Source organism: Penicillium soppii (assembly GCF_028829465.1).
Source record: "Penicillium soppii strain IBT 18220 chromosome Unknown utg000007l, whole genome shotgun sequence".
NCBI classification, from domain to species: domain Eukaryota; kingdom Fungi; phylum Ascomycota; class Eurotiomycetes; order Eurotiales; family Aspergillaceae; genus Penicillium; species Penicillium soppii.
Genome location: NW_026643237.1, coordinates 1,998,468 through 2,019,608, shown reverse-complemented (window position 1 = coordinate 2,019,608; position 21,141 = coordinate 1,998,468). Strand labels below are relative to the sequence as shown.

Below are 21,141 nucleotides of genomic sequence, written 5' to 3'. Positions count from 1 at the left end.
GAGCTCTTCAGCTTGGGGATGCTTCAACCCCTTCGTTCTACAGCCTTGTACATACGACCGATGCTCAATGGCATTGTGAGATCTCGAAAGAACCAGAAGAGTAACTTGGCAGATGCTCTGCACTTAACACTGAACTTTTAGGCATTAATGAACCAACATTTCTGACATGTCTACGTCGCTTTCAAGCCAATCTATCAAGCCTTACATTCTTTATAGATAGATATTGGTCTCCCCTTCCATCATCCTCTTCTTCGGATTCCTCGGCTGCTGCTGCTCTTCTTGCCTGCGTCTTTCCTCGGCACTAACATTATCGTTATTACCATCTCCATTCTTCTCCAAAGCAGCTTTAACCTCCTCCTCCCAGTTTTCATGTCCCGCAAAGGCAACCGTCAAAATGTCCTTCTCCAACCCGCCCACATGCTCCCACTCAATACCCGCCTTCGTCAACATCTGACAACCCTCCGACTCCCCAACAAAAGTTGAAGGCTCCTTGACACCAAAGTAAACCTTACTGATACCCTCGCGGCCACCCTCCGTCGTCTGCGCAATGCGTTGGGCGCATGGCACATTCCCCGACAATCGCTTCCCGCACGGCTCCATCGTCACGTACATGACGAGCTTCCGGTCGGACTCAACGGGTAGCACTGATCTAACGTTATCATCGGAGACTTCATGTACAGCCGCGTAGTTGGAGAAGCAGCATTGCTCTGCGTGTGTGTTGCCTGCTAGCTCCATTGTGTAGCCCGTTGAGAGGATCCGATCGTCTGCGAAGGTGGGGTCATTGTCTTTGCGAGAGAGGAGGATTGCGCCGACGCGGAAGTTTGTTGGGCGTGGAGGGGATTGCTCTGCTAGCGAGAGGCATTTCTTTAAGTAGGGACTGTGTGGGGAGGTGCTTGTCGCCATGGTGGTGATGTCAATTGTGGCTGGTTTGGATGCTGCTGATGTAGTGCCGAAGGGAAATTGTCAAGGTATGTGTTTGTATATATAGATTGAATACTGGGATCGAAATATCTCTGCGCCTTTTCAACGCTGAGGAGAGTCAAGTGTCGTTGTCAGGGTGAGCTTGAAAGTGGGTTGGTTGATAGACAAGGCGGGGAGCGGCAGAAAATGACGAAATGGCCAGTCGCGTCCAAGTCGCGTAAAGTCCTTCCGTGTACCGCCACAATTGTTTGTCTATCGAATCTCAGCGGCGTTCGATCAAGTATATCCAAATTGAGAAGCTCTATCGATTTATTTTCTGACCTATCCGAATCACGCTCGTTGCGTCACAATATCTCACAATGGCCAAAGACGCGAAACCCGCACTCGATACAGAAATGCCCTCCGCCGAGGAGGATCTCTACAAGATTCTAGGCATCGCATCTGATGCCACTACGGAAGCTATTAAAACCGCATATAAGAAGAGTGCCTTGAGAAACCATCCCGGTACGCATTTCCACCTACACCAAAGTACACAACGTGCTAACTTGAGAGCAGACAAGGTGAGCGAAGATGCCCGTGAAGCAGCCAACGCAAAATTCCAGCAGATCGCACTGGCATATGGTGTTCTCTCAGATCCCCACCGACGAAGCGTATACGACCGTACCGGCAGCACTGATGAAGCCTTCGGCGAAGACAGCGACTTCAACTGGATGGACTTCTACCGCGAACAATTCTCGGCAATGATTGACTCCCACAAGATTTCGGAATTCCAGAAGAGCTATCAGAACTCAGAAGAGGAGAAGAATGACCTGCTCGCCGCGTATGAGATGCACGAGGGTGACATGGATGCCATTTATGAGACTGTCATGTTGTCCAATGTGCTTGAGGACGATGAACGGTTCCGTGCGATTATCGACCAGGCTATTGCTGATGAGGAGGTTGAGGATTTCAAGGCATATTCCCAAGAATCTGAGAGGAAGAAACAGCAGCGTGTGAAGAAGGCACAGAAGGAAGCCGCAGAGGCGGCGAAAGAAAAGAAGAAGATGGATGCGAAGAAGAAGAAGAAGGGCGGTGCTGGCTCTACGAGCTCCAGGGGCGCTGGCGATCTGGATGCACTTCAAGCTATTATTTCTCAGCGCCAAAAGGACCGCGGCGGAGATTTCCTCTCTAGACTAGAGCAGAAGTATGCGCAGCCTGGCGACAAGCGCCTTGGGGATGATGAGCCTTCCGAGGAGGCTTTTGCTGCTGTTGGTGCTCGTAAGAGCACAAAGCCCAAGTCAAAGAGGGTCAAGGCTTGAGTAGTGTTTGATTATTATTCATGTGTCATGTCTCGGCGCTTATCATGGTGGTTTAGTAAAGCTAGGCGTTTTGTGATTGCATCTGGACAGGTTAGAAATGCTTAATTTGATTTTATCCTTGAAATCGTGGGTCTATTATATGCTCCGTGAGGTATGGAGTAGTTTTGTGTCTTGGCTCCGTGTCTTCCAATGTTGTAAATGGCTTGGTTGGCTCTACATCTGTAATGATGCTCTCAGGTATGTACACAATTGACACATGGTAGCTACATCCTAATCATAAATTCAATTTAATTGATTACAGTTGGGAAATAATATCCTAGCCTGCATTCTGGTGGACATGCAGCCACCAACTCGGCGTGGCTGCAGTAAGAAGCCTCAGATTGGGCTCTTACTCCCAACCTGCTTTCACTTTTCTGTCCCCTCACTATTCTTTGTGTTCACCTGTTTCTTTGAATTTCTCAGAGCAGATCTCTGTAGGTTTTTTATACAGATTCCGGTTGCCAGATTATCAACATTGCCACTACCTTAAACCACCTTATTTTCCTCTGAGCTATATCCGATTTTTTCGACATTACACCCCCAAGCGGCAGCTACCTACAATTTTCGGTACTTTGAGACCATCCCCGGCAACACGCTCGTCATAACTAGGCGATTTACTCCACATTCCTCAGTGCTTGGCGCGGATTGTTGGATGAGCGGCTCACTGGGTTCCCCACAGGCCGGAGGCGGTGCCACAATGTCGTACCACACTGATCGAACCTCTCCCATATCAAGCACAGAACAACTCAAAAGCCCCAGTGGTCAATCAACTGTATCAACAACTCCAATAAACGAGAGACAGTCGAGCCTGAATCGCGCTCTACAGAGTTTACTTATTGCCCCGCAGTCCAAGGGTGCGGGCGGAACAACTTATTCGCCTAGAGGCACCTCAACGCGCAGTCCAGTCGAACCACTTGTGTCATCGCCTTTACGCATCATTTCCTCAGCTATGGCATCTGCTCCAAGTTCGCCAGAGCGGCACACGGCTGATCCTGGGGTTATCCCTCGCAGATCATCCGACCAGCCTGTTGACATTGTTCGACCAACTACAGGCCGGCTTGGCAATGATTATGACGCAAATTCTGGGGAAAATCCTCATATCAAAAAGCGTTTTCTCCAAGCGCGGGACAGATCTCAAGGCCGGAAGAGCATGGCTGCCATGGTGTCTAACCGATTCAAAAGCTTCCGTCGGGACTCTTCACAGGGATCTTCCCATCTTCAAGACACATCACGGGGATCTTCCCAGCGTGGATCGTCACTTGACTCCAGGTCTCCCCATTCCCCGGAGCGGGGTCGGCCCGGTTCGTCTGGTGGCCATTCTTCACACATCGAAACTTTCAAGCGAGCTCCTACTAGTTCGGAAAAGGGGAACGCAGTAATTATAAACGATTCCCTCAATAAGTCTGACGACGCACTGGTGAGACCATCTGGGAGTCTTCCTGCTTATATCAAACCCACAGCCTCAGAGGAAGGAGGAGAGCGACTACCCAAGGACGTGTTCGACCGCGATAAGAACATGATTGAGAGCAGCGAGGATGAAGCCCACGACACCTCAAGTGATGACGACAGTACTCTCGAGGGCCAAAGAGGCCGCAGCAAGAAGAAGAAGGGTTCTGATATTACATCTATCACCAAAAGTGATTTTGAAACCCCCAAGGATAACAAGCCAACACAGCCCGAAGAACGTATGTTGCTTTTACCAGACCCACATTTATAAGCAGCCTGATTTACTAACCTTGCATCACAGAAAAATCGTATGACAAGTCAAGCGGGTCACAAGGAAAGAAACCCCGGAAATCTGCTTTGAAGGCTGTTGTACATCCACAGACAAGTTTCGACATCCCGACTCCTCGCCTTCAGTCGGTTGCTGGCACACCTTACGGTTCCGAGGATGAAGCTGAGATTGGCGACATTCATCGTGCCCAGAAGCTCAGCATTTCCATGTCGGCAATTGATAATGGTGTCCCCAACCGATCAATTAGAACCATCGTTCGCGGCAACTTTTCAACTCTGCAAGATCAAGGAGATGGCAGCCGTCGTCGACCGCGCAAATATTTAATTGCCACCGACCTAAGTGAAGAGTCGGTATATGCACTCGAGTGGACCATTGGAACAGTTCTGAGAGATGGAGACACAATCTACGCCATCTACGTCATGCACGAGGATTCGACAACCACCTCGGCCGTTCAGGTTGGTGAGGGAGCAAAGGTGATGAAAGATGCAACAGCTGTTGTTGGCAGCCAGACAAAAGAAGCAAACCAACATGGATCACGTACGATCCTGGGTCGTCTCGGAACCGGTACTAGCAGCAAAACACATTCTGCTGATTCTCGAGGAGCGTCTATCGCGGAGGCGGAACGGGTACGGGCAGTTGAGACCGTGTCTCAGACTTGCGTGAACCTGCTGCGCAAAACGGTCTTGCAGGTCCGTATTGCCGTGGAAGTGATTCACTGCAAGAACCCGAAATCTATGATCACCGAAGCCGTTGGTTCTCTCCTCTCTCAAAGCATTATCAACGCCACTAACTCTGCTCTTAGATTGATGCGCTGGAACCAACACTCGTTATTGTGGGTGCTCGGGGCCAGAGTGCCTTGAAAGGGTAAGTCTCCTACCAGCCCCCATGTTGCGGTTTCTCAAACAGAAAATGGAACTAACACCTACCTCAGTGTTCTCCTTGGCTCGTTCTCCAACTACCTCCTTTCCAGTTCCTCTGTACCAGTGATGGTCGCACGCCGAAAACTGAAGAGACATACTTGGAAAGAGAAACTCAAGGGTACTGCGAATGTGCGCCTATCCAATAATCTAATAACCCCAAAGAGCCTTTCTCAGGCGAAGGTGGACTGATGTGGCACTTTGTTTCTTCTTTTTCTCTTCTTCTACTTCTTCTGGCTTGCATTTTTATACTCTGTGGCAAGACTACTGTCATCTTGCGCAGCGGTTCAAACAGTGCATTAGATATGGGGCTTTTGCCCTCTTCTCTATTATTACACGGATACCCCACTTTTTATGGGCTTATAGTCTCCCCTTATATCATTCTTCTTTTTCTCGGTTGGTAGACCAGAGTATTCGGGCCCTGTTTTGTATGTAACTTCTGAAGAAAATCCACCCCAGCTCTGTGCTGGACTTCCCGAAGGGCTAGAATTGCGGTGCATCAACAAATCCTGATAATAAAACTGCAAAGAGGATGTAAGGAATTGTTTATTGTAGTTAAATATAACTATACTCCGTAGCAACTGAGGACATAGAAGGGAACGCCAAGCAAATACGGCCAGGCCTACGCAATTGGACATCACGTGCAACGTCACCGCCGAGCTCCATCGAGACAGATCAACCCCCCAGTTCCACCTTTGCTCACCTTCCTATCATTGCCTATTTGTTACTCGACCCTGAGCCTTCGCCATGGCCGACTTACTCGATACCCGGACTCGCATGAGGGTCAACCCCCAGCCAGAATATGGGACAATCAACAAGATCAACGGACCGCTGGTCGTCCTCGAGAATGTAAGTCGATGCGCAGTGATTGGAGGGAGCTATCAACCTCCATATACTCAGCAAGGCTGCCAGAAATAAAGGCCTCCGGCTTTTCTAGCTGCCCATATTTCTTTCCGCGACTTATGTGATCGAAGGGAGCTATATGCTAATAACATGCTGTGAAATAGGTCAAATTCCCTAGGTTCAAGTAAATAGATCGTCCGCCGATATTCTTCATTTATGCAACTAACATGTCCCGGGTAGTGAAATTGTCACCTTAACATTGGCGGACGGCACAGAGCGCAGTGGCCAGGTTCTGGAAGCCAGAGGTGCGTTCCCCGTTCCCCACATTTTTGAGCTATCGATGTGATTACATGGATCTAAACACGGAGTCTAACCAATCTATCTTTGATTAGGAAACCGAGCTGTTGTGCAGGTACGGACGCAGACCCATGCAGTTACCCACCCCAATCAACGTATACGGCATTAACACAGCTTGTCTACAATTAGGTGTTTGAAGGAACCCCTGGTATCGATGTGAAGAGGACCAAAGTCAAATTCAGCGGCCACAGCATGAAGCTCGGTGTGTCCGAGGATATGCTGGGTCGAGTTTTCGACGGTTCTGGGCGCGCTATCGACAAGGGTCCCAAGGTATTGGCAGAGGACTACCTCGATATCAATGGCCAGCCTATCAACCCTTACTCCCGAGTGTATCCCGAGGAAATGATTTCAACCGGTATCTCCGCTATTGATACAATGAACTCTATCGCCCGTGGACAGAAGATTCCCATCTTCTCCGCTGCTGGTCTGCCCCATGTACAACATCCCCATGTCAAATCTCCAAGCAGACCAGTGGAGCTAACCATTTCATAGAACGAAATTGCCGCGCAGATTTGTCGACAAGCCAGTTTGGCTAAGCCCACAAAGGATGTCCACGATGGCCACGAGGAGAACTTCTCTATCGTCTTCGCCGCTATGGGTGTTAACATGGAGACTGCCCGTTTCTTCACTCGCGACTTCGAGGAGAACGGAAGTATGGAGCGTACCACTCTTTTCCTCAACTTGGCCAACGACCCTACAATTGAGCGCATTATTACTCCTCGTCTAGCTTTGACCACCGCCGAATACTACGCCTATCAGCTCGAGAAGCACGTCCTCGTTATCATGACTGACTTATCCGCCTACTGTGATGCCCTCCGTGAGGTTTCTGCCGCCAGAGAAGAAGTGCCCGGTCGTCGTGGTTACCCTGGTTACATGTACACAGATTTGTCTACGCTCTACGAGCGTGCTGGACGAGTGCAGGGACGTAACGGTTCCATCACACAGATTCCTATTCTGACCATGCCTAACGATGGTGCGTGACCCAAAGATCATCTACCCCCTAAACCAAGTCAAGCACAACTAACCAACTATATAGATATCACTCATCCCATTCCTGATCTTACTGGGTATCTATCATTCTCCCCAAACTCAGTCAAGCACAACTAACCAAACTCCCACCCTATATAGATATATTACAGGTGCGTATCAGTAAGAGTGAATTTTCCTGAGTTGTTTACTAACATATTATCAGAGGGACAAATCTTCATTGATCGTCAACTCGACAACCGCGGTATTTACCCACCAATTAACGTCCTGCCATCGCTCTCCCGGTTGATGAAATCCGCTATCGGCGAGGGTCGCACCCGCAAGGACCATTCCGACGTCTCTAACCAGCTGTACGCCAAATACGCCATTGGTCGTGACGCCGGTAGGTTTTAACATATTCTTCTCCCAACCTACATACGTCGTATCTAATTCCAAGCCTTTAAACAGCTGCCATGAAAGCCGTCGTCGGAGAAGAGGCCCTGTCTTCAGAGGACAAGCTCTCTCTCGAATTCCTGGAGAAATTCGAACGCACCTTCATCAGCCAGTCGCCCTACGAGTCCCGCACGATCCAAGAGTCCCTTGACATCGCCTGGAACCTACTCCGCGTCTACCCCAAGGAACTGCTTAACCGTGTGCCTAAGCGCACTCTGGATGAGTTCTACGCTCGCCAAGGCCGCAAGATCCCTAACAAGGATACGCGCGATGGAGAGAACCTCATCGATGCATGAGGTGTGTAAGTGTAGCTGTTCTTTGTTCCAAACTACAGTTTTGAAGAGGGATCCGAGATAATGAGAAAGCTTTGGCTACGGGGATTCCGTTTGTCGATTTCAATTGCATATACTCCTTTCTTATTTCTTGTTCCTGTCGTGCAGTTCTTGGTACTTTTACTTGTTTTCCCCGGTCAAGCATGAAACACTCACAAAGCCGAATCTTTTTCGACCATTTTCGTTATCAAGCTGTAGAGAATGAATCTAGCTTTGCTCTTTTTGTAGAGCTTCATGGAAATTCTAAGCATCGCTTTATAGAGTATAATAAAGTATATAGAGCAAAATTGTGTAGAAACATGCAGTTCATAGCCTTGATTTAGGGAGCATTAGTTTCAGTATCACGAGTCGACAAAATTGAGGCCCGAGGCTTTCTATTTGGCCTTGAGGCACCAACGCAGAAACTTTGGCCCTTGGCAAGCAAATGTAGTTGCCTTTCTGGTAGTGATAATTGGATTAAATTCGATGGATCCGGCCTTTCTAATCCAGGGATTACATTACCTACGGACTCGTTTGTACGCATTTTCGACCATAGGTGGAACCGAGGCACCAAACATGAGCTGGAGTAAACACACTTAACTGGACTAATTTCAACGGAAGAAGAAAAGAGTAGACTTAAAAAATGGGGATATCAACGTGTTTTTGATCCTCTATCTAATGAGAGAACCCCGAGCGCAGGGGCAACGAAAAGAAATCAAAGGAAACGCTTTTTCCATGAAGTCCCGCAATGTATGAGTGTAAGGCATAAAGCATGAAGGGATCATGAAATCTCGCAAAGAAGCGAGTCGCAAAAAGAAAGAAAGACATATGAAACAAAAAAGTAATTAGTGCTTGTGGACTAATTGACTGACCCGAAAAAAGAAAAGAACAGAACAAAGGCCATGAGCTTAGAAGCAAAGTTTCAACCGAGATGCGAGATGCTTAGAAGCGCAGATCCCAACCGATCTTGGGGCCAATACGGGGAAGTTCGTCAGCAACTTGCTGGACATCCTTGTCACCACGACCACTAACGTTCAAAACGACGTTCTGGCCCTTCTTCATGGTCTTGGCGAGCTCCATGACACCCCAGACAGCGTGGGAAGACTCCAGAGCAGGAATGATACCCTCGTGCTGAGCAAGAGCACGGAATCCAGCAAGTGCCTGGCTGTCGTCGGCGGCAATGAATGTGGCACGGTTCATGTCCTTCCAGTTGGCAAGCTCAGGTCCGACACCGGGGTAATCAAGACCAGCTGAGATGGAGTGGGTCTCCGAGATCTGGCCATGCTCATTCTGCAGGACGTATGTGCGCACACCGTGGAGAACACCGTGGGAGCCACCGGACAGAGTGGCGGAGTGGCGGTTGGTGTCGATACCATCACCACCAGCCTCAACGCCGAGAAGCTTGACGCTAGGATCGTTTGAGAAGGGGTAGAACATGCCGACAGCGTTGCTGCCGCCACCAACACAGGCGACAACGGCATCGGGGAGCTTGCCAATTTGGGCCTGCATCTGCTCCTTGGTTTCATCACCGATAACGGACTGGAAGGTACGGACGATGGTAGGGAAGGGGTGGGGACCAATGGCGGAACCAATAATGTAGTGAGTGGTGTCCAACTCCACAACCCAGGCGCGGAGAGCCTCGTTGACTGCATCACGCAGAGTACGGCTACCAGCCTCGACTGCAACGACTTCGGCACCAAGAAGCTTCATGCGGAAGACGTTGAGGCCTTGGCGACGAACATCCTCGGCGCCCATAAAAACGGTACAAGCCATGCCAAACTTGGCACAAACGGTAGCGGTGGCGACACCGTGCTGTCCAGCACCAGTCTCAGCAATAATGCGGGTCTTGCCCAAGCGACGGGCAATCAGAATTTGGCCAAGAGCGTTGTTAATCTTATGACTTCCGGTGTGGTTAAGATCCTCACGCTTCAACCAGATGTTAGCACCGCCAACGTGTTCAGTCAAACGTTGAGCCAGGTGAAGGCTGCTGGGGCGGCCCATGTAGGGATAGTAAGAACGGAATTCCTCCCAGAACTTGGGGTCTTTGTTGGCGGTATCGAATCCGCGCTCAAGCTCCGCCAGGCAGTCCATGAGGGACTCGGGGACATATTGTCCACCGAACGCACCGAAGCGGGATGGCAGGGCAAATTGGTCCTTGGTCACGTTCAGTGCTTCAAGCTGGTCAGCAAGACCAGGTCCAGCAGGAACGTCATCATCAGTGATGACCCTGGTGGGCTGGGCGTCATGGGAAGGCTGCTGCTGGGCCTCTTCCATGGCCTTCTCAACGGCCTCGATGGTGTTGATTTCGCGAGTCCAGGCGCCCGCAGCATCACGTTCGCGCTTGCGTCCAGTAACGCTGGACAAGTACTCTTCGGCAGCCTTGGCGGCCTGGCCTTTAGGGGCCTGGCCAACGACGGTGATGATCTGACTGCCGATAACGACGCCCTCGGCTAAGCCTTGGAGGGACAGGAAGTGCTCACGGGTGCTGACACCGAATCCCAATGCAGCAGGGACGTTACCGGAGTATTCGTGAACTCGAGCCAGGAGCTGGGGAATTTTGTCGCTCAGCTTGCCGGTGGCACCAGTGACACCCATACGGGACACGACGTAGATGAAGGAGTCGGCAATCTTGCAGAGAAGACGCATACGCTCGTCGGATGTAGAAGGGGCAATAAGGGGAACGTATGAAAGGCTAAAGAGACAAAATTTTAGATATTGAGACAAAAGTGCATAATACAATGGTCGAAACTTACCTGTTCTCGGCACAGAGGTCGCGGAAGCGGACAGCCTCCTCTGGGGGCAGGTCAACCATGATGAAACCGTTCACACCAGCCTCCTTGCAATCTTTAAGCATACGCTCTTCTCCGTAGTGAAGGACAGGGTTGAAATAACCCATTAGCATGACGGGAGCCTTCAAGCCACGGCGGCGGGCTGTGCGAACAAACTCCAGTACCATAGTGAGAGTAACACCATTCTCAAGAGCCTTAGTGTTGGCAGTCTGGATGGTGGGGCCGTCGGCGATGGGGTCTGTGAAGGGAATACCGAGTTCGATGATATCTAGATTTTGATCCAGGCTGTCAGTAAAGATCGTCCGAGTCATCGAGGATTGAGAGTAAAGTACCGGCTCCACCATTCTCGAGGCCGAGGATGATGTCAACAGCTTCATCAACGGTGGGATATCCCGCGGTAATGTAGGCCACAAGAGCAGCGCGCTTCTCCTGCTTGCACTTGGCAAAGGTCTGCTTAATTGCGTCCATCTTTAATCAATATGTAAGAAAGGTGGCGGGGCAAAAGAATGTGGTGAGGATAAGAGAGATGGAAGAGGGAAAGCCCAATTGAGGCAATCGTCCTTATTTATATGCAATTTTGGACGATGTAATATATGACAAACGTCAGGTAAGGGAGATAAGTTGTAAAGTTGAGATGAAGAGAGCAAACGACCTCAATGAGTCAACTGCAATTGCCTTTTTCGACGCCGCCTTCGGACCCCCCGCGTGTCACGTGAAGATAGATGGACTTAGATAAGATATTAGATCATGTGACTTTATGATATAAAAAAGGGCTTTGTCTGTCACGTGGAACGTGGTTAAGATCGTACAATTGCTTCGATGCAATACAATTGTAGAGGTTCTGGCGGATAGAGAGCTCATTGAAAATTCACTTTATCATACCTCTTTTGGCTGACACACAGTGCATAGTGAGCGGCAAGAAATCACGTCTAAGTACCACTATCGCCGGAAACCACCTAATAAATGTGGCATGAGATGGAGCTTTATACCAATAGAAATTTGCAGTGGAAGAAGTATTGAAAAAAAACTATTATTCAATGCAATAAAAGCTAAAATCAAAATAAATGATAATTCAGTCCAGGCATTGAGCTTGGGATTTCCCAAACGCCAAAACAATGCAATAAATCACAACCCTCGGCTCAAGTAACAAGAAGTAATGAATATGACTCCAAAAAAATTCCAACAAAGAAGTCAAAAGAATAAACAATAAGCCAACGGAACCAAAGCCTATCTCTAGGAGACAAGGCAACGGCAAACCCATCGACAATGAAAAATGCACCTGGCAAAAAACAAACAGTGGACAGAGCAAACCGCCCAAGTCCCAAAACCAAAATCTATCCCAAGTCGAAAAAAACCTGCGAATGCAAAAAGGATTGACAGCAAGCGCCCGCTATGCCTAGTAGTACAGAAGCCCAGAAAGTATGCGCAAAAGGGAGTGTATCCGCAATGCCCGGTAATATGCAACCCAAGGAAGGAATGAAAGTGACACCGTCTAGATGCAGGTCTCGAAAGTGAAGTCCAAAGAAGTGAATCAGAAATATGCAAAGCGCGAATTGGGTGGGGCATCAGGCATCATGTGTAAGGAGGGGCGTAAGATCGTGATCAATGGCGTGGAAAAAAACGACCTCTCTCGAGGCGGATTGTCATCACGCGCTGGGCTTGTAAGGAGTGACAGGAAGGAAAATCGTATCTTCAAAAAAGCAGAGGGCAAGTATGAAATAGAAATGAATAACGAGTCAAATCAGTGGTGCGTGTTGTCGTGCATCGAGTACACGGGATCCAGATAGGTGTAGCATGCTCCGTTTGATGGTGCGCCGGTGTGGGGTGCGCCGGGACCCAGCGGTTGCATCTCCCATGCTGGTCGTGGGGCGGGTGCTGAGAGGCCGTGGGCGCTCTGCGGGTGGCAGATTGCGGGGTACGAGTAGCCGCCGACAGATGTGTAGGGCTGGGTCACTGCAATCATGGAACGGAGATCTGGGGCTGATGAGAGCTGCGATGTGGAATGATCTGGCTGGGAATAGCTCTGGACAGGCATGCCAGTAGCATAGGTGTTTCCGGCGTCGGAGATGGACTGGGGCGAGTTGGCAGTGTGCGCCTCGGTGCCGGAGTCGGATCCTGTGCCGTGGCTGGCGTGGCTGGCGTGGCTGGCGTGGCTAATGTAGTTGGTGGCCATCGGTGTAGGGAGGGCACAGGCAGTGGAGGAGTAGCTGGCAGACTGTGGGAACAAATGTTAGTACGAGATATATGACAGGAGATGATTGAATACGTACGTATTTCCCAATGATCTTCTTCAGGGCATGGGCAAGGACCTTCCAGGGGAAAACCTTGACATCCTTCTCGATATTGCGGGGCTTAGGAGCAGGGAAGCCCATAATGACCTTGAAGAACTCCTCGCTGTCGGCCTTGGCCTTGGAGACTGTCAAAGGACGGAAACCCTCCAAGTTGCGGCGGATACGGTTCTTCTCCTCAACTGTGAAGCGAACAGCCACGAGAGACTCAAGCAGGTAGATTGTATCCACACTGGTGACGTAGCACTCACTCTTGCCTTCCCAGGAGATACAGCTGATGCAGATGCTGCTGGGTGCGCGGTCCTCGGGAGTTACAGCCTTGAAGTCGGCCTGGATAGTGCTGCCAGTCTGGGAACGGGTGAACTGCACCAGACGACGCTGGCTGGACATCTCATCCTTCGACCAGCCCTTTGCCATGGAGTCGAGATCACCGTTGAGCTTCAGGACAGCCTTGGTAGGATACATAGCATAAGGATTAAAGGTGGGGTTGTGAGACATGCCGTTGGATTGGATGGTCGATGTGCGGATGAGGGTGGGGAGCACGGAACGGCTCTGCGAAGGACCCTTCTGTTGAGGCATGCCATGTGCCAAAGCGAGACCTGCGTTACGACCATCGTTGCTCACGGAGCCGAACGAGGGGCTCCAGGCCGGTGTAATGGGGGAAGGGACACGCAGGGTGGGCTGAGGAGTGGCGACAGAGGAGTATTGACCAGAGCCGTTTTGGGGGGAGGAGGCAGCGTGGAAAGGTGCGACAAAGCCAGTCATGGCGGGAAGAGGCTGCAAGTAAGGCGAGTAAGATCCGGAAACGTTGCGGCTGTGGTATCCCTCATGGTGCTCAACCTTGGGAATGACTTGTCCGTTGTGACGCTTGGCAGATGGGGCAACCTGGTGGTCGATATATGGAGAGAACTTCCTCTTGCGGTTATCCCCCGGTGGAGAAGAATGGGGGACCTGCTCATACGTGTAAACACCGACTTGGAGGGTAGTGGCTGGGCAGTCATCCTGGGTCTCCATTGAGACCGACAGAGGAACAGCGAAGGATGGGGAACCAGTAGACAAGAATGCAGGTGCATCGGCTGAGAGACCGTACTGGAAAGCGGAGCCCTGGAATCCGAGGAAAGTCGGGAGGGATTCACACTTCTTGGAGCCGAAGACCAAGTACAAGGCTGCAATTGTGGAACTGTGAAGGTCATAGGGGGATTGGATCTGGACCATCACTCGAGTTCCTTCCCGTCCACGCTGGGGGCTGTAAGTCACAATCTCGGGAAGCTGGCGGTGGCGTGCGCCCAACATAGGGGATTGAGACTCTTCGTACGAACTAGCGTACTCATTATTGGGCAGATATGGAACACAGTCCGAAATCTGACTCGCCTGGTCGGCCATGGGAGATGGGACCATCGGGGTAGTCACATAAGGTGATTGACCGTAGGCAGAGTAAGAGGCAGCATCATGCAAAGATCGTGTGGAACCGTAATCTGTATTTGGTCTCAGCATGGCTGCGCTCACATTGCGGCCGGAAAAGTCCCTCAGATGTGACATACCTAAGATGGCGCCAGCTCCGGGCTTCTGGAAAGCAGACATGGACAATATGGGCTCAGACTTGGCCCACAGGCCGTCTTGAAACGCACCGACAAACTGTGACTCTTCAGAGTCCGACAAGTCCAACGATTCACCAAGTATTAAAGGCGTTTGAAAATCAGGGTCGAACTGTGACGGGAAGAAAAGACAACAGTCAGCCCGGGGTTTCTCTTGTGTGCAGGGGAAAAAGACACCCTTGTGTTGGAGGGTTTAAGAATATTCAAACAAGATTCTGGACTGGGATTGGAAGATTTGGGCAAAACATGCGGGCATCCAGAGGAGAGACAATGTTAAGAGCCTGAAGTGGGAGGTTTAACTTACCAAAACACCGTGAGTCTTCGAATAAGCCAGCTTGAAGATGTTGCAGCGAGTGCAACAAGACAGAACCTTCAGAAGCGAATGACTGGGAATTTATCCAAACGATTGTAGGTTGAAAAGCACGCGAGAATGGAGTGCTCTCCGAGACAAAACGAGTGACAAGATGAAGCTGTCAGTCTCACAAAAAGGGCGGCAACAAAAAGCCTCGAATCACCATCCAAGAATGAACCACTAAGGCTGAGACTAGGAATGGCTGGCTGCAGTAATCGACTGAGATTTAGACCGCAGTGCCCAAATTTTCATAGAGAGAAGCAAAGAGATGCTTCGCTTAGCAGGGAAAAGTGTTAGAAAGTCCACTGCCAATCGTGCTGGAAAGGGCTGAGTTTGGTTAGACGACGAGGGAATTGAGTGCGGACTGGTAAGGTTTCGCTTTTGTTTCTTTTTGGGTTTCGGGAAGAGCCTTCAAAGAGATTGGGCCACAATGAGAAGATGATAGGCTAAGACACAATGAGTATACGAGAAGTTTTCAAAGACCGGATCGGTGCATAGACCCCAAGGAGAGAAGAGGTAGACTGACCGATATGAATCAGTAGAAAGTAAAAAAGAAGCTGTGAACTGAGACCAAATTCTGCTGTGACTTCCAAGATAATATGCAAGATCCGAGGGCCGTCAAATCTAAGGAAACGAGTCTAATGTCAACAACAAACACTTCTCCCGGGAGACAATAGCGGGACGGGGAAGCTATCCGACGGCTATGACACTATCGAAGTTCTTCATTTCCCTGGAGTATAGGCCAGAGAACATCACTGCAAGGAGATACGAACAGAGAGAAAGAAGCCCAAAGAGGAAGTATGCAAGGCACGAGGGGAACAAGTGAGACCGTGGGCAAAGGGGGGGTGAAATAGTCTTGATACTAACCTTGAGCTGATGAACTGATCTGCCGGAATAGTTCCAATATTCCTTTTTGAATTTTTGATGTTTAATGACTCTGAGACCCTTCCAAACAGAGGACTTCGTGCCCGCTAGATTCTGGATCGAACGTTTTCAGCCGAGACAATTAAGACACGATTGGTTGAATTTCAGTTCTTTGGGCGTATTTTCCAGGTCCGGGGAGGATAGCCAAGTACAAAGCTCCCCTCCAGTCGAAAGAATATAAAATGAACCTTTTCTGCCGGTATATTGGAGGTTCAGGACGGGACGGAGCAAACGGGATTTTACTGAGTATATCGCAAACGCAGTGTCGGACAAAAAGAAATTGTTGATTCCAATCGGATGAGAAAATTGGCCGAAGATCAGAGGCTTTTTCTTTTCTTTTTTTTCCACGCGCAAGGTCGGTTATTTTCCAAGGAGATTAGGTATTAATGTAATTGGTGAATGAATCCCAATTATTTCCGCAAGGTCCAAGTTAATAGAAACGTAGCGAACGTGGTTCTCGTAGCAGCAAGTAGCGAGCGTAAGAGCGAACGTGGGGGGATGCGAATAGCGAATGTGGACTAAGATGTCATAACGTGAAGATTCAAAGGGAGAATCATGCAAGGAATATGGGATCAGAAGGGTTAAAAGTAAGAAGGATGATATGGAATTATTATTAGCAGTCAGAGTAGGTCAGAGTACAAATCGTTTACAGCCTAACTGTATTCAGGCCACGAGCTGTGGAGATTTACTTTTTTCTTTTTAAAAAAAATTAAAAAAAATAAGTATTAAATATTTAATTAATTAATAATATAATAGATAAATAATATAATGTGTAGGAAAAAGAAAAAGAAATAACCGCAAAGGGACCCCTAATAAACTAGTGGGAAATCGTGGCGGGGGATGCACAGAGGATTAAAAGAACTTGGCATCACAAGGAGTATTTTTTACTACAGTACGGTGTACAATATGTGTATATTGTAATTGACCTTACATTTTGGAGATTCTAGTTACACAACCCAGGGTCTTAAGGTGTGTTCATAATTTCGAGTCTCGAGTCCAAAGATAACACACACATATACACAAATTAAAAAGAGAGAGAAGAATGGAACAAAAGAATTGCAATAGTAATATACCTATGTAGGTGAAAAACGTATCTTGCAAACGAAGTATCGGAAACTACTAGAAGCCGACTTTGTTACGCTTTCCGAGATGTCCGACCGGTCAAATTTAGATCCACCAAATTTATTGCATCTCTTTCACATAAAATCTGTCTACCGGTGTCAACCTTGGAACTACCGAACCGAAATCAGAATCTGCGAAGCATATCGAGCACGGAGGAATACCTACAAGAACGTGATGCTCTCGGGATAAACACCAATCTGGCGGCCTGTGCCGCTAAATAAAAGTGGAGAATTCAAAGGAAAAAGAAAAAAAAATTGCTGCCGACGAAGAAAAAAATGTAGAATGTATATACTTGTACTCCGTAGTCATATCAAATTCAAGTTACTGTGTACTATCTACACCTGGTTCCAGGTGACGAGAGGCATAGCCTCGTTAACTACTGTAACCTGTAACCCTGAATGACAAGGTCAACTCATGGCCATCTATCCAATCATGTCTATAAGGAACTCGCTCCGGGCAGCATCTTACCAACCAATCAACTAGCTTCAACAGCCCTGTTTTTTGAGATTCTTTTTATATTTAGCTCTCCTGACTTAGCCTAACTTAGCTTTCGGGTCCTTTTCCATCACGGAAACCTCTTCGATCCAATGACAGTTTAGTCTCCCGTTCTTTGTCCTTACTGTCAGATCTGACCTTGGGACCCTTCAGGGATATTTCTCCTTACGCCGACCCTTGGGTGCCAAACCGGAGAACTTGAACGAGACCCTTTTTTTGGGTGGCCCTTTTTTTACTCCAGGGATCCACTTCGGATCTTCTCTAAAGAGTTGGATCTCGTGTCGTCATGGTGGTCAATATGATAATTCACATTTTCTCAACACGAGGGATGCAGGTAATGGTACATACCAGGTATACCACACGTTGTGGTACTTCTTCAGTCCCACCAAGCCAGTCCCCAGATATTTCCCATTCGAGTTAAAGTCTAAACTTTATGTAGGATGAATTAGGGTAATGGGGTGATTGTGAGCTTACCGTCATCTGACTCAGGTATAAACAGAAACTATCATCATAATATTATAAAAGTTATATAATAATAATATCATCGTAAAAACCAAGTCCTCCCAAGAGAAAGAAAAAAAAAGACTAAAATACGAACGAGTCTAAGTTTAGCACACCTTGCAGTTTTCAGGTGACTCGGTGGCCTGACTATGCAAGGGTCCTGATCTCTGATTGGATTTCTTTTCTCTCCCTCTAATCCCAATCGGGTATCACCACAACTTGAAGTGCTGTTCCCATATCACTCTGCACTGTCACCCTATATAGATTCAGTTAGCCCTAACTCTCAGAAAGAAATATCTGGTATTCGGTCATATATACACAGTAGTTTATTGAACTTAAGAACTACCTACAGGAATTAAGATTCTCTTGGAACCAAATAGTTTATGTACGATATACTTAATTTCCAAAATTATTCAATTCCTATTCCAACGGCTCCCGGGACTCCCCAGGCCCTGTCGATCGAATAACGCGCATAAGATCGTTCTACAAAATTACCCGAGCGCGCATCGCGCATCGCGCAGCGCGTCAGTATCTGCATTTCCGTTCTGCAGTTCCGTAAGAATGTCAACCATGTTATTGTTACAGCTGCAAATGCAAATGCAGATGCGAGTCCACATGTTGAAAATAGAAACCCGTAATTGGTATTATTCGTATAATTACGGAGTACTAAACACACAAATACATGCCTACATGTACGTAGTAATGATCGCAATGGATCTCGTAGATCAAGGCTTGTGTTTACTCACACTTCTAATTTGAGGTCATGATCTCATCAGTGTAAGGGTCCGTGGTATTCGCATGTTAGGACTATTGGTATCTACCTTTTATTTGATCGATTTATTTTCTTTTATTTTTTTTTCCAATGTTGATGCTCGACTGGTAGATCGGACACGCTAAGCCCTCCCGAGGAGTTAACGGTCGGATGTGTACATACATACAGCTCGTTCCCGATTATTTCGTGCAGCTCCAGCCACGAACATTGGAAGGGGGGAAAGAAAGGGGCAAATATTGTTATTAAGCGGATACAAAGGATCTGAAGGGATGTTCCGAAAATTGGGATTATCGATAAGACCCAATATACTCCGTACATCTGCCCGTGGACACTAAAACTCCGCGATTTTGCCACGTTGAGGACGTCCCGAGGTAACCGTTGCGGGCACACTAAACTACATGGAGTATAACAGGCGTTCAATTTCCCTGGCTGAGCTGAACGACCAAAATAGTTTGCGATTCAAAAGTTAATTGAGGTTTACTACAACGTAAGAACTGTATTTTCTGATATCGGGTTGAAGCGCTGGACATGATCAGCGATCAGAGCTTCACGATCAGCGATCGTCTCCCAAGATGGGATTAAACGTTCATTAGATAGTTGTTGCTGTCAATGTTCTTTCCTTGCTATAGCTTAGTGTAATATAGTGCATATCGTATGCACTGTCAATCAGATTGTTAATGTTCAGTGTACTCCGTACATTAACTATACAATATTGTATGAGTTTCCCAACCACCTCAATATTCGGCCGTTGCAAGGAGCCTTTCTAAGGGACCAATTCAATGTCAGATCTTAATTATCCCTTAGAAAATTCTAAATCAATCGATAATTCCTTTGCAATTTTATCGGTTTGCAGAAATGTTCGCGTTTGCCATACAACGTACGTTGTGGTACCTTTGATTCGGTCAATCTTCGGGGGCATATTGTTCCCCACATCAAAGAAAATTCCCAACCTCCCGAGTAATCCCCAAGAAGAACAGCAATTAAATTGCAATAAATTACTAAATTGCTCATTTACTAAATTGCTATCTAAATGAATGAGCCAAGCATAAATCTTCAATCATTTTAGCGGAGCAAATAATCTATTTCTAATTCAAGGGATCTTCCATTCCTTCCAAGCTTCCAAAGCGGATCATCCGCACTGCATCCATTCAGGGCTTCGGAGCTTCAACCTTGTGCGAATCCCGCTCCGTCTTGACTACTATTGGAAGGTGAGGGTTCTGAATCCTCGTATTATTGATTGAGCATAATTCTTCACTCTCCACCGCTGCTTCGGGCTCTCCGATTTTTTGCTAATTTTTTATGCTTTTGCCTATTCCCCGCTGTGGTCATTAAAGGTTAATTATTGATTGGATATGCTTTGCGTCTAAGTCAATTGTACCTTGCTTTACCTTTCATGTTCGGGTAAAGGGTTACTCAGAAGGTTTGCTCCTTTAGGTTTACGCATCACTATACTTTGTAGCTCCCTTCATCGGATTATATGCAGGTGAACCATACTATTGTCTGTATGTCTATCTGTCAATTATTATGTACGTGATATTGCCACTCGTGCCTGTACCTGCACTTGTCTATGTGGAGTGCATATCTCGCACGGGTGGAGATATTATGGAATATGGAATAACGATCTCCTTCATCTCCAAAGGGAGGGAAGGAGGACAGGAGAAAACCAAAAGAACACTTCGAACAAGGCTCAGCAAGGACCCTCCCTACGAACGGGGATAGGATTGGTGCGCGGATCAAAAATCTCTCGAGTGAAACAACGCCAGAGATAATGGCGATGAAACCGTGCCCTGGATGAATAACCCTTACATTTTTACGACAGTGTCCAGTTCTGTTCGCGATGCAACAAACGGTAACGATCCTCGATTCTATTTTTCGTTTCCATGTCCCAGAAATCCCTGGCTTCCTCCTCTGGTCTGCACCACATCTCGGAGGAATGTGGACCCGCATATCTGGGATGGTTCTGCATAGCCACATCGTCCAACTCTCAGTTCCAAAGATCACTACCCAAGACCAGTGAAAGATCGGAACAGACTTGATTACTGCGAAGATTCTGCTTGCAAATTGCCGCTTTACTGTGTGGACGGGCGAAATTCGGTCTCGTTATGGTGAATGGCGGATCACCGATCACGAAATTGCAGCCCACAGCCAGCGAATAGGCTGCACGTCTCCGGGTGATCTCTTTGTCCTCTCGCACCCCCTTGGCCCAAGATCTCGTCCAGCTGAGGCGCCTCATTCGTCGATGGCCTTTCATCGCAGCGGGAGATGTGAGTCCTTTTTCACCGACTCCATCTTGGCTGGCCACTCACAAGCGACCATCGATACGGTGGCTGCTAGCCTCTAACCTGTCTTAGCTACTGCTAAACGGGAAAATGTGGGAGTCAATATACCGCCCGCTCTTCCGGGGATATACATAGGCTGGCTACGGTTGAACGCTAAATAGAACATCTTTTCCCTGAAGTGCCT

General features: G+C 48.1%; 6 protein-coding genes across 6 annotated transcripts; 3 read left to right on the top strand and 3 right to left on the bottom strand.

Annotated features, from left to right (window-relative positions):
• Positions 1–210: 210 nt before the first annotated feature.
• Positions 211–903, bottom strand: N7529_010020 (putative DRAP deaminase; the record flags this gene model as incomplete). The annotated part of the gene is made up of 1 exon (XM_057245547.1): positions 211–903. The coding sequence occupies one exon, from the start codon at positions 901–903 to the stop codon at positions 211–213; it is 693 nt and encodes a 230-aa protein (XP_057093810.1).
• Positions 904–1,280: 377 nt separating this feature from the next.
• On the top strand, positions 1,281–2,219 carry N7529_010019 (DnaJ domain protein; the record flags this gene model as incomplete). Its single annotated transcript, XM_057245546.1, has 2 exons — positions 1,281–1,425; positions 1,477–2,219. The coding sequence occupies 2 exons, from the start codon at positions 1,281–1,283 to the stop codon at positions 2,217–2,219; spliced, it is 888 nt and encodes a 295-aa protein (XP_057093809.1).
• A 736-nt stretch (positions 2,220–2,955) lies between these two features.
• On the top strand, positions 2,956–5,102 carry N7529_010018 (universal stress protein family domain protein; the record flags this gene model as incomplete). Its single annotated transcript, XM_057245545.1, has 3 exons — positions 2,956–3,943; positions 4,006–4,825; positions 4,925–5,102. The coding sequence occupies 3 exons, from the start codon at positions 2,956–2,958 to the stop codon at positions 5,100–5,102; spliced, it is 1,986 nt and encodes a 661-aa protein (XP_057093808.1).
• A 555-nt stretch (positions 5,103–5,657) lies between these two features.
• Positions 5,658–7,825, top strand: N7529_010017 (H(+)-transporting V1 sector ATPase subunit B; the record flags this gene model as incomplete). The annotated part of the gene is made up of 10 exons (XM_057245544.1): positions 5,658–5,759; positions 5,918–5,937; positions 5,994–6,058; positions 6,146–6,165; positions 6,240–6,545; positions 6,603–7,083; positions 7,147–7,177; positions 7,239–7,249; positions 7,303–7,479; positions 7,545–7,825. The coding sequence occupies 10 exons, from the start codon at positions 5,658–5,660 to the stop codon at positions 7,823–7,825; spliced, it is 1,494 nt and encodes a 497-aa protein (XP_057093807.1).
• A 957-nt stretch (positions 7,826–8,782) lies between these two features.
• Positions 8,783–11,097, bottom strand: trpB (tryptophan synthase TRP5; the record flags this gene model as incomplete). Its single annotated transcript, XM_057245543.1, has 3 exons — positions 8,783–10,532; positions 10,594–10,897; positions 10,962–11,097. 3 exons carry the CDS (start codon positions 11,095–11,097, stop codon positions 8,783–8,785), a joined length of 2,190 nt encoding a protein of 729 aa, XP_057093806.1.
• A 1,273-nt stretch (positions 11,098–12,370) lies between these two features.
• Positions 12,371–14,690, bottom strand: medA (transcriptional regulator medA; the record flags this gene model as incomplete). The annotated part of the gene is made up of 3 exons (XM_057245542.1): positions 12,371–12,844; positions 12,900–14,392; positions 14,459–14,690. Coding segments are annotated over 3 exons (2,199 nt in total), but the record flags the coding sequence as incomplete, so codon positions are not given.
• Between the last annotated feature and the right edge of the window lie 6,451 nt (positions 14,691–21,141).